A 19,546-nucleotide genomic window follows, 5' to 3' on the forward strand; every position below is an offset into this window, starting at 1 on the left:
GGCCTGGAACTCACAGAAATCCATCTGCCTTTGCCTTCCAAGCTCTGGGATTAAAGGTGTGCACCACCAGGCCCAACTCAAGAACTTTTTGTCATTTCTGCAAAGTAGATCATCTCGAGCCTCACAGCTGTGACACATTCATTTTTACTTGTGAGCACTGACTTCTGTTCATTATCTGATGTTTAAGAGACATTGTCACATACAACTTTGTCTTCTGTATCTCCATTAGAGAGAAGCTTAGCCCTTAGCTCCCTGAGAGCAGCTGCCAAGTCTGAGCCTTCAAGCAAGTTGCGAAAGCAGTTAAGAAAGCAGCCAGACTCTGTGGACTCAGTCAACTCCTGCGTCTCTTCCTGTTTATCTAACACTACATCATCTCATGGCACTAGAAAGCGATTTCAGATTTATTCCAAGTCTCCATTTTACCGAGCTTCCTCAGCTTGTGAGGCCCTGGGTACGGAAGGACCACTAGGCCAAGCCAAATCCCTGGAAGACAGGCCTCAGTTCATCAGCAGAGGAACCTTCAACCCTGAAAAGGGCAAACAGAAACTAAAGAATGTGAAAAATTCACCTCAGAAAACCAAAGAGACCCCAGAGGGGACAGTCGCATCTGGCCGAAAGAAAACTGTGGACCCAGACTGCAGCTCAGCACAGCAGCTACCACCTTTTGGAAATAATGAGTTTATGGTCTGAATGACAGATGTGTCCCTATGTGGCTAGAGTGGTAAACACATCTCATCTCTGGGGCCTCTTCTGGTCACTTTGTCCATAACAGTCAGTCCAGATCCTGCCTCTTGTTCCAACAGTTTGTGTGCTGGATCGCTGGGCTTCCTGCAAAAGTGGCCTCTTTGAAGATTGCTAGGGATGGGCCAGCTGTGCCTTGGCTGCTGTCTTTGATTTGAGATTCCACTAAACAAAAGCCACCTAGGACCTGGGGGATTTTGGTCAACAGTTGTCGCCTCTTCCGCACCTACTCTTCCCTTCCCAACAGATACTTGTTGACTAGGAGGCGGTTGTGATCCTGAGGAATACTCTCATTTCTAGCATTTGAAGAAAATATACAAACCTCTCTTAACCATGAAAACAAAAGCTTTTGAATTTGGGATAGTTTGTATTGGGGTAGTTAGGAGCTGTGCTAGAATATATTTTCCCCAAGGATTTATAAGCAGAAAGCCCAAGCCCTCTATTTTAAATTTAATTTAAAAATACTCCATGTTATATTTTAAAAACATAAACTATGATTTCCATTAAGCCATCAGAGCATGTCTCAGTTGTCTAGTCATACGGTGAAGAGACCATGCTTTGTGTTTTGTTGATGTTGATATCATAGTAATAATCATACTGGTTTAACTCCTGGTTAGTTCCTGCCAGCTATGTTGCATGGGATAAAGTTCTGGTAGCTATACTGTCATGATAGACCTTATTATCAGATCAGAGTCCTCTAGTCTTTTGTTTGTTTTCTATGTCACAGACACATTTAGGTAATCCCTAAATGTGAAGGCTTCATCCTGATTGATCCAGGCTTTTTTGTTGTTGTTGTATAGACTAAACTGAAGACTGTATCCGAGCCTATTCACTTGCTGGTGGAATACCACCATAGAGTCAGACAAATAATGTGACTATGTAATCATTTTTCTACAAGTACTCACAAACAACATTGCATGAGTGTTATAGAAAGCTGCCAAAAGAAATTTAGAAAGTTTTAATATGATCTATTTAACTTGTATCTTCTTTTTTTTTCCTCAGACCATCAGTATTAGATGAAAAAGAAATCAAGGACTACTTGAAGCTATTTTTGTTAATATACTTGTTTCTGAAGTTTACTGTAAATACACATGTATAGTATGCCTAGTTCTTTTTAACTTTGTGCTTCCCCCTTTTTCCCATGGAGTTTCTTCCTACAGATGAGAGGCCATTGGACAGGTGGTGAGAACCACTCACCCCTGGGTTGAGGGAAAAGTAAGGGCATCTTCTTCATCACTGGTGGTCTCCATGTACCTAAGTTATAATTTCTGAAACATCATGTACTAGCAGTTGTGGGAGTAGAAATCTTTTTGCTATTTATAATGTATGTGAAATGAAACATGATGCCCTTTCTTAAGTATGTGAAAATGTTTATTTTTAAAGTAACTAAATACATTTTGTCTTAACTACCACATGCACTGTTACAAAAAGAGCCTTTACCACCTATAACCTGAATTTCGGTTTTCTTCATTTTCTTTGGTTTGAAGTCATGGGAATAAAAGTCTTTTGTTAAGGCAGGGTCTCTCCTCTTGCACAACACTGAACCTCATGCCCCTGCTTCAGTGGTCATTGGCCAGCTCTAGAGATGAGACTTGTAGCATCATATGCGCAGCAACGCATGGTAGCGGTAGTCTTCCCTCTCCCTGGTATATATAGTTTAGCATCGAAACACATGAAGGAAGCTTTGAAACTCTCCCCAGTGATGATGATCAATCAGTAAATGTTAAGTTTTATATCCCACAAACATTAACAAGAAGAATGTTGGATATTGTTCTAAAGGAACCCAGCATGGCTGTGTCAAGGCGGGGTAACTATTTTGGGCCTTGCACAGTCTGTTTTAGCACTGGGGAGAGCAGCTACTGCTGGGTGTTAACTGTTGCTCTCCACTTTGGTCAAAATGTTACTTAATTTTTTTTTTAAGCTGTTGAACAGTTTCCCTTGTTTCAGAGGAATGAGGTCTGGGGAAACTTAACACTTGACATACCTTCTCCCACCTAAGTTTTCAGTTTTTTGTCTTGTTTTTCTATAAGGTAAATTTGGGGCTGAGAAAAAACTGTCTACATAGGTCACTTTGTAGGAACTAAGTAATCGATATTAAAAGACTTTATAATTTTTCTCAGGGACCTAAATCCTGATTTGAATAAAGTTAAATAAAAACTTTTTTTCAGTTGCTAGATTTGTAAATTTCTAATCATTTAACAAGCTGCCAGGATGCGGTGGGGGAAATCCACACAATCATAAGAATGTCTCGGCAAGAGTAGGCCCTCTTTGAGGAAAAGAATGCTGTTGTTCTTGTGGGTCAGCAGGCATTATTGGTCTGATAGAGATGAAAGCCATAACTCAATACTGTCAGAACCAAATGTTCTATTCCCATCAGTTCTTATCAGGGCCTCTGAATCACCACAAAGTGACAATGTATTTCAGTCACTCATGATACAGTCTGCATCATGTTCACAGTTCTCTGTTGCTTCTGCCTTGCTGCTTTTCTTCACTCAGAATGCATCAAAAGAATCTCCATGGCAGCAGCAGAGTGGCTTACATGTGGAGCCCGTGTTCCCAACTTCAGAGCATTCTAGTCACATCACATATGTCTAGCCCTCAATAACATCAACATTTTCTTTTCTACCCACTCATTAATATATGTTTGTACCTGTGTATCATAGAAAATGTAGCAGAAACAAATCCATTCTGCATCACAGATTGAAGATATTACAGCAAATGCAGGCAGAATTCAGGGAGGCAACATGCTTAGTTTGCACATAGTTTGTACTTCCTGCCATTTAGATATATATGGCCACTCTGGGCTGTTGAAACATAAAGGGAGATATGACCCTCTTTCTCTGAGTATTGCTAGGAGGGACAAAAAGATGTGAGTTTAGGGCACAGGTCACTGGGGCCAACTCTCAGGCTTTGGAAATCTGCTGTGACTCTTAACCTTGCATAGGGTGTGAAGATATTCTGTGTTGTACAGTCAAAGATAGGACCAGAGCAGTATGCTGACATAATGTGATCCATGGAGGTTGTATTGTCCCATCTCTGCCTGTGAGCTCTATGTTTTCATCTGTAACTGATAAGCTAGAGAGAAGAAAGGATTCTCAGGAGGTATGTGAAGCTGAGAGAGTTGTAACTATAGAAAGAAGTTGTCCAGCTGGTTTTCTCCCCCACTCTTAAGTCTTGGTGGGGAATGGACCTGCATTCTTCTGTATTGAATGGTGTGTTATATGCACCCACACACTTGTGATAACTTCCCAGCACTGTGTCCCAACACCATGCTGGCCTTAGTAAAATTTTTAGTCATTTGTAGGAGACCCAACTTTCTGTGTCCTTAGGCCACGTTTCTCTGGAACATTCCCATACTTGATTTGGTGTTGACTAGGTAATCTCCAGTGTATTAGATCTTATTAATCTCTTGGTTTAAACTTCAAAAAAGCTCTACTAATGGGCCTGTTGCCTTGCACCCGTCCATTCTTAATGCCTCTTTATCAGCCCTCTTAGGTCATAGAAGAGTTGCACCTCTTGAACAAAGTATTTGTATTTGCTATGGGAAAGGTGTGGACTACAGATTAGTATTATATTATTTTAATGGATTTAAAGTAATTTATAAGTATGGTGAGTGTAAATTTTTAAATACTGTATATTATAAAAGGACATATTCTGTGAAATATGCTAGTTTACTATTTAACAATTCTATTAGAATGACTTATCTCATTCACAGAACTGATTACATTCCTGATGCAATCAGCAGCACTTTGTAGTTTTCTTTTTCTTTTTCTTTTTTTTTTTTTTGAGGGGGCAAGACATTTGTATGAAGTACAGTATGTGTCACTCAGAATATGCACTGTATGGCCACACAAAAGCAGCTTGCTGAACAAATCACTCCATGGCTCATTAAAGAACAAAGCTTCCAGAAATGGAATATGTGTGGTTTGTTTTCTGGCTCCCAATCAGATTCATAACCCAGAGGAACAACACTGATTTCTTATACTGATAAAGTTAAAAGAAAGGACCCAGTTCCGAATTGATAAGTGCAGAAATGACTTTTGTTAGAACTCAGCTGAATTCAAAGGAGGAACAAAGCCAAGGTACTGGTCTGCTGACTGTCAAGACAGTTGAGAGGGAATACTAAGATGGAAGATTAAAGGCACCTAACGCTCACTTTCTGTGAAGAAAAATGTATAGCTGCATTTTGAGGTGAACAATAGTTAAAATCAGAACCAGCCAGGCAGTGGTGGTGCAGCACTTGTGAGTTCAAGGACAGCCTGGTCTACAGAGTGAGTTCCATAACAGCCAGGACTGTTACACAAAGAAACCTTGTCTTGAAAAGCAGGGAAAAAAACTAAACTGAAAATATCAGAACCTTGTGAGACTCAGAATTCTGGGACAAAGTCATGGCAAGAGAAACAAAATATCCTGGCACCTGCAACTCTAACCCCATAATGGGGAAGGAAAGCTGCCCTTCTATAGAGATGCATGTGAAAAAGTAGGCTCAGCTAACACAGTCGGTGTGGATGCTGACAATCCAGCTGTAGAAGATTTCACAATCCACACTGGCTTGCTGTCTAATTAGATAAGTAATCTAAAGTCTATACAGCATCCTCACTTTGAAAACAATTTTTATATCATCTCCCTGTGAACCCTTAGTGCTGTCACCAAGAACTACTTAAGAGAACGTTTGATTCTGGATGGCTCCAGGGGTCAGAAAACCCTATGTGTTCCCATCTCTGAGAAGTCATAGACATTGTATTGTAGTTCTCATCAAGCTCATCAACTAGCTGCCTTGTAATCCAAACTTTGCCCAATAATTTAGTTGAACATGCTGGGTAGTCTGCACTCTAGGTGCATATTACGACAGGGAGGGTGTTGCCTATAGTGTCATGAGTTAATTGATTTCCAGCACGGGAGCATATTGCTGTATCTGAACTTGGCCAGGCAGGCAGTCTCTTTAGTGGTGACAGGCCTGAGTTCTAGAGGCTCACAGCTAGGCTTCTAAGTCTAGACACTTAGCTCTCTGAGAACTTACTGGTCTACGCCTTCAAAGCTGGAAGCTCACAGCTTTGGCTGCTCAAGGCAGAAACTTACTCTCCTGGGCTTAAGAGAAGCAACACCTAATGGTTGGAGTTCTAGCTCTCAAGCTGTGTGTGTTGGAACCCTTGACTCTTGAGTCCTCAGCTCTCTTCAAACTCTCTAGCAAGGGGGATGTACTATTTTTGTGGACTCAGCTCCCACATTAAAGCCTGCTCTTCCATAGTCAGCTTCTCTACCTTCAGTACCTCCACCGTACTTTACAGTTAGCTTTTGCTCTCTGGAATTCTTACCCAACTCTTGATACCATAGCTTTGAGTTTTCTGAGGGTATTGGAGCCTTCAGCTCCTGATATTCTGGAATATTTTGAACTGCCTTTTCACTGTGCAACCCATGTGAAAGAGGCTTACAGACATGGCCAGAAAAGATCTTCACCATAATATATAACTGTCAAAAGGATAAGGATTTTAAAGTCTGTAAGAGACAAGTACCAAGACATATCGTAGTGAAACCTCACAAAACTTATAGTAGATTTTTCCAGCAGCAACACTATAGGGTATGAGGAAATGGAATGCCACTTTCCATGTTCTGAAATAAAATAATTGACAACCAAGATTATTGGATTCTACAAGACTGAATTCTACAAGACCAGACCAGTCTTGCCTGGAGCAAGCTAGACATGACCAGACCAGACTGGTCTTGACCAGATTCTACCAGAATAGAGACCGGTCTTATCCTACTAGGAACTAACATCTTAATTACCTCCTTATACTCCATGTACATAATCATCACCGCACAACAAGGCAAACTAACCAGCCATATAAATAACCTCTAACCCTCACAAACATGAGAGCTAACACTAACAACCCTTCATATTTTACCCCTTATTCTGCTTACAATTAACCCTAAACTAATGATAGAACATTATGTAAATATAGTTTAAAAAATACCAGACTGTGAATCTGGAGATAGGATATAAAGTTTCTTATTTACCAATAAAGCATGCAAGAGCTGTTAACTCATGCCTCGGTATTTAAACATATGACTTTCTTACTTTTATAGGATAGAAGTAATCCGTTGGTCTTAGGAACCAAAAACTTGTGTTATTGGCAAATATTAAAAAAAAAAGGAACCAAAAACTTGGTGCAACTCCAAATGAAAATAATAAACACAATTACATCCTCAATTTTACTTATTCTCATGCTACTGGTTTTCCCTATAATCTTCATTTACCAATATAGTAAAACACATCAACCTTCCCAACTATGTAACCCTATGCATCAAATATGCATTCTTTATTAGCCTTATTCCACTAGCCTCATTCTTCAACTCTGACACGGAGTTAATAATCACCAACTGACATTGAATTACTATCGGCCCTATAAACTCGTCCCTAAGCTTCAAATTTGACTTCTTTTCAACTATTTTTCTACCAGTAGCCCTAATTGTCACATGATCAATCATAGAATTCTCCACATGATATATACACTCAGACCTGCACCTAAATCGATTTTTCAAATATTTACTCCTATTCCTAATTACCATAGTTATCCTAACTTCAGCCAATAATCTATTCCAACGTTTCATTGGCTGAGAAGGTGTAGGTATTCTATCTTTCCTACTAATTGGCTGATGATGTGGTCAAGCTGACGCAAACACAGCAGCCCTACAAGCTATCCTCTATAATCATAGTGGTGACATTGGCTTCATCCTAGCAATAGCCTGATTCTGTATAAACTCTAACTCCTGCGAACTTCTATTTTGATAATAGACAACCCGAATATTGTCCCCCTAATAGGTCTCCTAATCGCAGCCACAGGTAAGTCAGCACCATTCAGACTATACCCATGACTCCCATCAGCCATAGAAGGCCCAACTCCTGTATCCACACTCCTTCACTCAAGCACTATAGTTGTAGCAGGTATTTTCCTAATAATGTGATTCCACCCTCTCACCTCCAACAACAGCACAATCTTAACAGCTATACTGTGCTTAGGTGCAGTCACCACTTTATTTACAGCAATCTGTGCATTAACCCAAAACGACATCAGAAAAGATTGTAACATTCTCTATATCAAACTAACTAGGGTTAATAATAGTTATACTAGGTATTAACCAACCTTTTTAAATATCTGCGCACATGCATTTTTAAAGCTATATTATTTATGTGCTCCAGATCCATCATCCACAGTCTAAATGATGAACAAGACATTCGAAAAATAGGTAACCTAGTAAAAGCCATACCATTTACATCTTCGTGCTTAACCATTGGCAGCCTAGCCCTCACAGGAAGGCCTTTCCTCACAGGCTTCTACTCAAAAGACCTAATTATTGACGCCAACACCTGCTACACCAACACCTGAGCCCTCTTAGTAACACTAGTAGCCACCTCAATAACAGCTGTCTACAGCATACAAATCATCTACTTTGTTTTAAAAACTAAACCCCAATTCCCTTCTTCAATTTTTATTAATGAAAATGACCCATTATTAATTAACCCAATCAAACACCTAGCCCTAGGAAGTATAGCAGGCTTCTTCAGCTCATACAATATCCCACCCACAACCATCCAAGTCATAACTATACCATGATACTAACAACCATTGCAGGATTTGCCATCACATTAAAACTTAATAACTTAACAAATAGCCTTTCATCAACCAAGCCTTCACCTACTAACCAATTTTCAACCTCCATAGGATATTTCCCAACAATTATATATCGAATTCTCCCTATCAAAACACTTAACATAAGCTTTACAAACAGCCCTAACCCTACTAGATCTAATCTGACTAGAAAAAGCTATCCCCCAAATCACCTCCACCTTCCATACCTACACTCTGAAACCCTCAGTAACCAAAAAGGAATAATTAAACTATATTTCCTTTCATTCCTAATTACACTCCTGATCTTACTAAGCATTTAATTACCTCGAGTAATCTCAGCAATAATAAATATACCAATAAATAAAGTTCAACCAGAAACCACTATCAACCATGCAGAGCAACTACACAAAGCAGCCACCCCAACACCCCCCTCACCCATTAATCCTAGCCCATCACCATCATAAACCATTCACCCACCTAAACTATTGAACTCCAACACTATATCCAACCCCTCATAATAATTAGTCACAAATAATATACCTATCTCCATAAAAACATTTATCAATAAAACTTCCGATACCAATCAACTAGAGACCCATGTCTCAGGATACTCCTCTGCAGACATAGCAGTAATGTAACCAAATACAACCAACATCCCCCCTAAATAAATCAAAAACACCATTAACCCTAAAAAAGACCCACCAAAACCTAATACCACTAAACAACCTGGACACCCACTAACAAACATAATCCACCATAAATAGAAGGCTTCAAATAAGTGCCTAAACAACCTAGTGAAATCAATAGACTTAAAATATAGATTCCATCATAATTTCTACATTGACTTTAACTATGACCAATGACATGAAAATCATCGTTGTTATTCAACTATAGAAACACTTAATGACAATCATCCAAAAAAGACACCCATTAATCAAAATTACTAACCAGTCATTCATTGATCTTCCAGCCCCATCAAACATCTTATCATGATGAAATTTCAGCTCTCTCCTGGGCTTATGCTTAATCATTCAAATCCTCACAGGATTATTCCTAGCTCTACACTACACATCAGACACACCAACATTTTCATCAGTCACTCACATCTGCCGAGATGTTAACTATGACTGACTAATCCGCTCTCTACATGCAAATGGAGCCTCTATATTCTTCATCTGCCATTTCCTCCACGTAGAATGAGGAGTCTATTACGACTCTTACAATATAATTGAAACATGAAACACAGGAATTGTACTTCTATTTGCCGTAATAGCAACAATAGTACGTAGCATTCGTAGGCTATGTACTCCCATGAGGACATATCATTTGGAGGGGCTACAATAATCACAAATCTCCTATCAGCCATCCATCCCTTACATCGGAACAACCCTAGTAGAATGACTCTGAGGTGGGTTCTCAGTAGATAAAGCGATAAAGCCACTCTAACATGATTCTTCACATTCCACTTTATCTTACCTTGCATCATCACAGCCCTTGTATTCGTTCATCTCTTATTCCTCCACGAAACTGGCTCCAATAACCAACCCATCAGGCCTAAATTCGGATGCAGACAAAATTCCATTTCACCCTTATTACACAGTCAAAAGACTTTCTCAGCATCCTTCTTCTATTAATAGCTCTCATAATTTTGGTTTTATTTTTGCCAGATATTCCCAGAGACCCAGATAATTATACCCTAGCAAATCCACTTAACACCCTACCACACGTTAAATCAGATATTTTCTTTTCGCTTACGCTATCCTCCAATCCATCCCCAACAAACTGGGCGGCATACTAGCTCTAATCCTATCAATCCTTATTCTCGCCCTTATACTCTTTCTCCACACTGCAAAACAATGAGGACTAACCTTCCCAATCACACAAACAATGTATTTGAATTTTAGTAGCTGACCTCCTTATCCTCACATGAATGGGAGGCCAACCAGTTGAACACCCATTCATCATTATCGGACAAATAGCCTCAATCGGTTATTTCGCCATCATTGTAATCTTCATTCCTATTGCAGGCATAATTGAAAACATTCTCGACCTAGATTAAATGTCCTGATAGTATAAACATTACACTGGCCTTATAAACCAGAAATGAAAAAGCCTTTTTCTCAGGACATCAAGGAGGAAGGACTCCTCCCCCACCGTCAACACCCAAAGCTGACATTCCTTTTAAACTTCTTCTTGTACATAAATTTATATAGAACATTAATACATTTATGCATATCATGCATTAAATTATATTCCCCAAGCATACAAGCATGTACTAACTATTAATTATATAAGACATTAAATTCTTTATCAATGTACAATTAATTCAACCATGACTTTGATCTACAACTATTTAATTAATGCTTATTAGACATATCTGCGTTACCTTACATGCACCATTCTGTCATAAACTATGACATTCTGTTGTAAACAGCCACCAATAAAGCAAGCGTTAAAGCTCAACACTACAACATCTAAATTCCACAAATCATAATGACTTCCTATAAATACTAATTGGGCTAATCTATAATTATATAGATGAAATACTGTTAACATGAGTAACAAGAACACTGCACAAGCCTATAACAACCCGGATAACCATTGTTAGTTAACAACCCCAGGTGTAAATACTACTAAAAAAACTCACCTGTATGTAAAACGTTAATCCAACACAGGCGTGCCATAAGGAAAGATTAAAAGAAGTAAAAGGAACTCGGCAAACACGAATCCCTCCTGTTTGCCAAAAACATCATCTCTAGCATAAAAGGTATTAGAGGCACCACCTGCCTAGTGACTACTAACGTGAAACGGCCACGGTATCCTGACCGTGCAAAGGTAGCATAATCACCTGTTCCTTCATTGAGGACTGGAATGAATGGCTATATGAGGATTCAACTGTCTCTTACTTCCAATCAGTGGATTGACCTTCCCGTGAAGAGGTGGGAATGACATAAGACGGGAAGATCCTATGGAGCTTCAATTTACTAGCTTAACTTTTTAACAAACCTCCCTACTGAACCAAATAACAAGACATTAGCTAGGAATTTCGGTTGGGGTAACCTCGGAGAACAAACCAAACTCTGAATGACTTTTTAACTTTGACCCACAAGTCAAAGTCATCAAAATCTAATTGACCCCCAAACTTTTGATCAATGGACCCAGTTACCCTAGGGATAAACAGCGCAATCCTATTTGAGAGTCCATATAGACAATTAGGGTTTATGACCTCGATGTTGGATCAGGACATCCCAGTGGTGTAGCAGCTATTAATGGTTTGTTTGTTCAACAACTAAAGTCCTACATGATCTGAGTTCAGACCGGAATAATCCAGGTTGGTTTCTATCTATTAACTATTTCTCCCAGTATGAAAGGACAAGAGAAATGGGGCTTCCTTAACAATAGCGCCCAAAACGAATATATGAAATTATCTCAATTTAGTAAGTTTGTGTAACTATAACCCTTAAACAAGGGTATGATTAGGGTGGCAGAGTCAGGAAATTGCCTAAGTTTTAAAGCCTGTCCCCAGAGATTCAAATCCTCTCCCTAATAGTGTATTTCATTAACATCTTAACCCTCCTAATTCCAGTATTAATTGCCATGGCATTTCTTACTTTAGTGGAATGAAAAATCCTAGGCTACATACAATTATGAAAAGGACCAAACATTGTTGGACCCTACAGAATTCTCCAACCATTCACAGATGCAATAAAATTATTTATTAAAGAACCCCTACGCCCCCTAGCTACTTCCACAACCCTATTTATTATTGCGCCTATTTTACCCCTCTCATTAGCTCTAAACCTATGAATTCCACTACCTATGCCTCACCCCCTAGTCAACCTAAACCTAGGAGTCCTATTTATTTTAGTCACATCAGGCCTATCAGTCTACTCCATTCTATGATCAGGATGAGCACCCAACCCCAAATACTCTATATTTGGGGCACTACGAGCGGTAGCACAGACAAGCTCGTGCAAAGTAACAATAGCAATCATCCTAGCCGTACTCCTGATAAACAGATCGCTCTCAATTCAATCCTTACTATACACACAAGAATCACTATGACTTCTAGCAGGTGTGTCTTCAATTCTAGGAGCAGTTAACTTCATCACAACAATTATTAACATAAAACCACCAGCCATAACAATACCAAACCCCCTCATTTGTCTGATATGTCCTAATCACTGCCATCCTTCTCCTTCTATCCCGTCCAGTGTTAGCTGCAGGTTTCACCATACTTCTCACAGACCGAAATCTAAATACTACCTTCTTTGACCCAGCTGGTGGTGGTGATCCAATCCTTTATACCTGTTCTAATTCTTTGGCCACCAAGAAGTGTATCTCCTCATTCTCCCTAGCTTCCGTATTATCTCACACATCGTCACTTATTAGTCAGGTAAAAAAGAACCATTTGCTTATACAGGCATAGTATGAGCCATGATGTCAATTGGCTTCCTAGGTTTTATTGTATGAGCCCATCATATATTCACTGTAGGATTAGGCGTGGACACATGAGCCTGCTTTACATTGGCTACAATAATTATCACAATCCCAACCGGAGTAAAAGTATTTAGCTGACTGGCAACTTTACACAGAGGTAATATCAAATGATTCTCTGCAGTACTGTGAGCTCTATTGTAAATCTTCCTATTTACAGTAGGGGGGCTTACAGGCCTTGTACTTTTCTTGACTGGAACAGACAGAATCAGATGGGTCTAAACCAGACCAAACCGGTCTCAAACAGACCAAACCGGTCTCAACCAGAACAGACTGAACCAGATCAGTCTCAACTAAAGCAGATTGGACCAGACCAAAATTTATCTAATCAGACATACCTAGGCAGCTTTTATACATCAGAGATCTGCAGAATATGGCTTTTAAAATAATGATTTTAAAGCTTATTATATTAGACAGAGACTCGGAGATCCTGGCAGTAACCCAAGATCTCCAAAAAAGATTATGAGACACCATGAGGTCTCCATCTGGATTACGACATTGCTGACCACTTCACAAGATGTCCCAGTGCAACACCGGCTGCCAGGACCCAGTCCAAACTGTGGACAAACAGCAGGACCTTGAAAAACTGACTGCATCACTTTTGCCTAGACAAAATAAGGTCAGTCTTTTCCATGTTCCTCTTCTACAGAAAAAGGAACCTTATGAGCCTGGCTTAGACAGTAAGACTGCTGTTCTGGATATTTCTGCCTCCAGTGCTATGGGGACTTGGGTATGACTAACTGTATATGGACTCTGGTTCCTGTTATTTTTAATAAATTTCAAAAACTAATTGGTCTGTACTCATATATACTTTATCCTTCTGAAATCTCTGATAGTATTAATAGCGAGGACAATTATAATGTCAGTTTAATAGCAAAAGTTATCCAAATTCTTTCATAAAGCTATAGCCAACTTGTTAGCCCATTCTAAAGCTACCATACATGGTTCTCTGGACAGCAGAAAAATGTACATGCTTCTAACCAAAATCTGTAGCTTTTGCTAGGACTCAAAGGTATGAGTCTATTCAGATGCCCGTTATCTACTCTTTTTCAACAATATGGGTTTTTTTTTAAAGTAAATATATTTTAAAACATCTGTTTCTAGTTTAAACTTATCTCAATAGGCTTCCACTTGACTGGCAGATGCATCTAAGCATCAGTTGCTGACTACAACCTGCTCTAAATGGTGGCAAGTCCTGGACTTCATAAAAGCTGATGTGGACCAGTTCAGCTGATAGGAACACTCCCTGCTCCTTCAACAAAGTCTGATGAGTGCCCCATTGCCTAAATGTCCCCCCACACACCCACACACCTTTGGCTAGCCTTTCAACCTGTTTGGGCCTGGATAACAATGCCCCAATGTCAGCTTGAAGTAGTTGCTGAAAGGAACACGTGGTCCCATGCCCCCTATAGGTTAAAAGGTCGGGACAAGGAAAAACCCCCTGGCATGGGGTACGAGATAACTACATAGAGTTCCTGTTAATATACAGGGCCAGAGTTGTCAATTAAAAGATTTATTAATTTACGTAGTTCCATGCCTCCTTAAAACCAGGGACAATCTTGGGTCCTGTCATCCGTGCTTGTGAAGGGGAAAATGTGGGGAGCCAGCCATGATAAGCTAAGTATGGGCAGGTCACCCAAAGGAAGTTCTTTACTTCTAACCATTGTCACCTGCCAGAGTAGAACTTGGCCATCGATAAATTTAATAAGAGCCTGAGTCTCAGGAGTTTACCCCAAAGTAATACCTGGCTGCAGAAAGAACCACAAACTGAGATTTCCTAGCACCACCCAAAAACAGATCATCCAAAGGAAATGCCTAACATTCCAACTGCTGTAGACAGGATCACCTGCCAGAATACACTCACCAGGACACCTTGAGACAAATGTCAGCCAGTCAGGGGTCCTAAACCTCAGAAACCCATCACCCCCACCTTTATTACTATAAAAATCCAATTCTAACTGCGCTTGGGACTCTCCATTTATTCCAATACATTGGACATGCGGAGAGACTGAGTTTGTAAACTTGCATAAATTAAAGGCTTTTTGTTTTTACATACAGGACTCAGTCTCCTTGTTGACTTTTGCGGGGACTTCGCAGATGTGGACATAACACTACCCTAGTAACTCGTGATTTTGTCAAGGCCGGTCCTTGACAATAAGTAGAAAAATCAAGATAAGCATAAGTTCCCACATTTTAATAATAACCTTAATATAAGTGGACTAAATTATCTAATCAAACCTATATTCTGACTGGATGAATTTTTTAAAAGCCAGATGTTATGATACACACCTCTAATCCCAGCTTTCATTTGGTTGAGGCAAAGAATCACCATGACTTTGAGGTCAACCTAAGCTGTGTAGTGGATACCAGACCATGCAAGATCCTATATGAAAAACAAAATAAGAATCAAAAATATGGTATGTGTAAGAGACTCAGTTCACCAGTATAGGCACGTAAGAGCTTGGAAATGAAAGGCTGGGAAATAATATTCCAAGCAAATGGGATCCTAAAGTAAACAGTGGTCGCTGCACTTTTAGCTAAGAAACTAGACTAAGTGGGGAAGGATAGCAAAAGCGATTTTTTTAAAAAGTCACTAAATAACAACCAAAGGATCGGTTCATCAAAAAGACATTGTTTCTGGGCTGGAGAGATGGCTCCGCAGTTAAGAGCACTTGCTGTACAAGCAAGAAGACCAGAAGTCAGATCCACAGGACCCCTGTAAAAGCCAACATGGTCCCAGGCATGTTTGTAATCCCACCATTGCAAGAGGTAGAGAAAGGAGAATGGCTGGGATTTGCTGCTACCAGCCTAGCTAAAGAACGCAAGCTCCAGGTTGAAGAGACTCAAAGAACAAGACAGAGAATAACAGAAGACACCTCAAGTCCTCCTCTGATCATCACACTTGTACAGGTGCATAGCATCTGTGCACACACACACATATACTATACACACATATAACACACAGAGACACGGGATCGTCAAGTGGATTGGCAAACCTGATGACCTGAGCTCAGTCCCCAGGACCCACATGGTGAAGGAGAGAATCAACTCCTGCAGGCTGTCGGTTGACCTCCGCACATGTACTGCGGCACACGCGTATGCCCATACATACACAAAAATATAATATAAAATAAATAATAAAAAGTAAATGATTGCAAATATTTATCCTTGATGTTGGAGCACCTAAGATTAAAAAACAAGCACTAGAGGTAGTGAAGAATTTCAGGACTCCACTCTCATCCACACAGACAAGGCAAGAAAAGCAAGAAACGTTTGAGATGGACGGCACAGACATTTGTAGGATGTTCACATAGTGACTGGCAGAATACACATTCTCAGTGCACAACACTTTCTTTTGAATATGCCAAATGTTAAAGGCCACAGGGCAAATCTTGACAAATCACAAAAATTGAAATATCTTTTCTGACCATAATAGACTGGCACTACCATTGTCAACAAGAGAAGCTTTTAGAAATTATGTTGAGTTCATGGAGGCCAAACCGCAATATGTCACTGAGGAAGTTAGAAAAAAAATCCAACTTCTGAAAACACATAAAAATGGAAGCACAGCACGCCAAAGCTTGTGGTGTGCAGCGCAAAGAGCGCTCGAAGCAGAAAGTATATAATAGTTAATTCCCCCCTTTATAAAGAGTGGGGGAATCACTGCGTAGGACCAGTCTCTCCAGGAGCCCCAGCAGGTCCTACATCGGGTAAATGTTAGGGTAGGTCAACCCAAGGTCTGGCTGTGCTGTGTACTTGAATGGTAGCTGAGATGGTCAGTCCAGGCCACTGGGGCCACCTGCCTTAGGCAAGGGGGCTGGAGTCAGCTCCCCTATACCCACACTATCAGGGTCTGTTCTCCCTCACCGGTGGTGAGGAGTAGGGCCAGCTCCCCAGTGAGGGTCAGACCAGCTCTCCTGCTGCAGTGTACAGCAGTACACTGTGAGAAACAGAGCCAGTGAAGGGCAGGTCCAGTTCAGCATGCCTCTCTGATGTCATCAGGGTACACACAGGACCTCCATGACTCCAGGCAGCCATGGGATATCCCAGAGGAGTTTTGGTAAGGCTCCAGTGATGATGGTGTGACAGAAACCAGAGGTCTTGAACCACACCAGTGTCAGGTTACAATGAACATTTACTAGTAAAGCTGATTGGACAAAAGAGTACACCACTCCCAATGCCACCAGGATGAACGAAGAGGGGTTGGAGAGGCAGGAAAGCCGAAAAAGAAAGGGGATTTTTGGAGTTTGTTTTGTTCTTGTTTTTCTTTGTTTGCTTGCTTTGTTTTGTTTTGATTTTTTAAAATTTTCTTTGAGGGGGCACTGCAGGGGCTAGGGGAATATATGAGGGAAACTGGGAGGTGAGCAGAGTTAGTGAAACTCCGAAAGAATCAATAAAGAAATTATGTTTTTTAAAAAAGGATATGAAGGTGAAAGGACAATGTGTTGAGGTGAAATAGGGGGTTATATATGATCAAGATACACTGTATGTGTGTGTGTGTGTATGATATTGTCTAAGAATAAATAAAATACTAAAAATAAAAAGAATGGGGGAAAAAGATTTTTGAACAATCTAATGATACAAAGACTTAACGAAATAAGACAACCTCCAAATTTGTAGAAGAAAGGCAATAAAGAGCAGAGTAGACCTGGACATAGAGGACCACCTTTAGTCCCAGGATTGGGAAACAGGCAGGTGGATCTCTGTAAGTCCAAGCCAACCTGCTCTACAAAGCTAGTTCCAGGACAGCCATGGCTACACAGAGAGACACTGTCTCAAAAAAAAAAAAAATAACAAAAAAGCAAAACCAAACAAATCAGAGTGGAAATAAAATACAGTCTAAAAAGAGAATACTAAAGACAAGGAAGTCAAAAGTTATTCTGTTGAAAAGATAAACAGAATTGAAAAACTTTCAGCTTAACTAATCAAGAGAGGAAAAGAGAAGACTGGAGATGAAATTAAGAGATGAAAAAGGCATTTCAGGGAATGCCACATACATACAAAGGATGATTAATAAAAACTGTTTTGAAAAGTTGATATGCCATAGAACTGGAAAGTCTGTAAGAAATGGACAAATATCTGTGATGTGGGATTCCCCTCTGTATGCTATGAATGTTTTATTGTCAGTGGTTAATAAAGAAGCTGCTTTCGGCCAATGGCTTAGCAGGGTAAAGCCAGGCTGAAAGAGATAAATAGAGAGAGAGTAGGCGGAGTCAGAGAGACACCACGTAGCTGCCAGAGGAGAAAGACATGAGCTGCTCCCGTAAACCTTGCCAGTAGGCCATGAGCCTTGTACATGGTAAAATACAAAATAATGCAAATGGGTTAAGATGTAAGAGTTACCTAGAAGTATGCATAAGCTAATAGACCAAGCAGTGATATAATTAATACAGATTTCTGTGTGATTATTTTGGGAATCTGGGCATCCGGGAAATGAACAAGCAGCCTCTCTCAACATATCTGGACATATATTACCTATCAAAATTGAACCAAGAGGTTCTGAATTTGAACAGACCAATAACTAAAGATGGTAAAACAACATTAAAATATTTTCCAAGAAAGAAAATTACAGAGTTGAAAGGCTTTGCTGCTAAACCTTGTTGAGCTCTTAGAGAAGAACTAACATTGGCCCTCATGATGTCCCACTGTCCCGTGGTTTGGGAGGAGATCCTTGCATACTGGTTCTATCCAGTCAGCCAGCAGTACTCTTACCAAAACCCGACAATGGCGAGAAGGAAGGAGCGGGGAAAGAGTGGGGAGGTAAAAATAAACTAGAGGATCAGTATTCCTGATGGACATAGATGCAGAAGCCCTCAGAAAATAAGAGAATCAAATTCAACAACGCAACAGAACAATCCCTACAACAAAGAGGAATAGAGTGACACATCCCGTAAGGCAGAAGCAGGAAGATCAAGGTTTGAGAGAGAGCAGCCCTAGCTACATAGTGAGGTCCAAACTGGCGGTGGTGACACACGCCTTTAATCCCAGCACTCAGGAGGCAGAAGCAGGCAGATCTCGGAATCTGAGGTCAGCCTGAACTACAGAAATGGGTTCCAGGACAGTCAGGGCTACACAGAAAAACCTTTTCTCAAAAAACAAAACAAACAAAAAGACCCGAAAAATTAAGTATAGAGGATCAGAACTCAACATACCAATGGCTTTGTAGAATAAATAAATCCATAGCCAACATCATACATGGGGAGAAATGGAGTATTGTCTCTAAGACAAGGCTGTCTCTCACAGATCTTATTCGGTACAGTATTAGACATTTTGACCAGAGCTATTCAGCAAGAGAAAGAAGGAAACGGCATGCAGATAGGAAAGAGGTAAATTGTCCACTCGCAGATGAACGTCTCTATACATTGAAAAATACAAGATCCCCGAAGGAGGATTAGAAATGAGGAATTCAGTAAGCTAGCAGGATATATATATATGATATATATATATATCATAAAATATATATAATTACTGAATTCCTCATTTCTAATATTTTATATATATTATAAAATCAGTGCTTTTCTATGTATAAATAATAAATTTGCTGAGAAAGAAATTATGAAATCAATTTTATTCACAGAAAACCACACAAACAAACAAAACTCCAGGGATAAATTTAGCTAAGGAAATAGACTTTTACAATGAGAACTACAACGCTGGTGAAAGAAACTGAAGAAACCATT

The 19,546-nt window shown here is 39.9% G+C and overlaps 1 protein-coding gene and 1 long non-coding RNA gene across 16 annotated transcripts in view; one reads left to right on the forward strand and one right to left on the reverse strand.

Moving 5' to 3' along the window:
* The window catches only part of Myo9a (myosin IXA), a 187,762-nt gene extending 183,110 nt beyond the window's left edge, over positions 1-4,652 (forward strand). For all 11 annotated transcript variants that reach the window (XM_085689177.2, XM_085689184.2, XM_085689176.2 and 8 more), the window contains one exon: positions 230-4,652. In XM_085689177.2, the coding sequence (XP_085545303.2) occupies positions 230-690 (461 nt within the window). In that variant the 3' untranslated portion in view covers positions 691-4,652. The remainder of the gene's footprint in view (positions 1-229) is intronic.
* Positions 1-19,546, reverse strand: part of LOC125393359 (uncharacterized) — a 122,870-nt gene that overhangs the window by 98,061 nt on the left and 5,263 nt on the right. The gene's annotated exons all lie outside the window — the stretch shown is intronic.

Source organism: Myodes glareolus, chromosome 4, assembly GCF_982192425.1.
Source record: "Myodes glareolus chromosome 4, mMyoGla1.1, whole genome shotgun sequence".
Lineage (NCBI taxonomy): Eukaryota > Metazoa > Chordata > Mammalia > Rodentia > Cricetidae > Myodes > Myodes glareolus.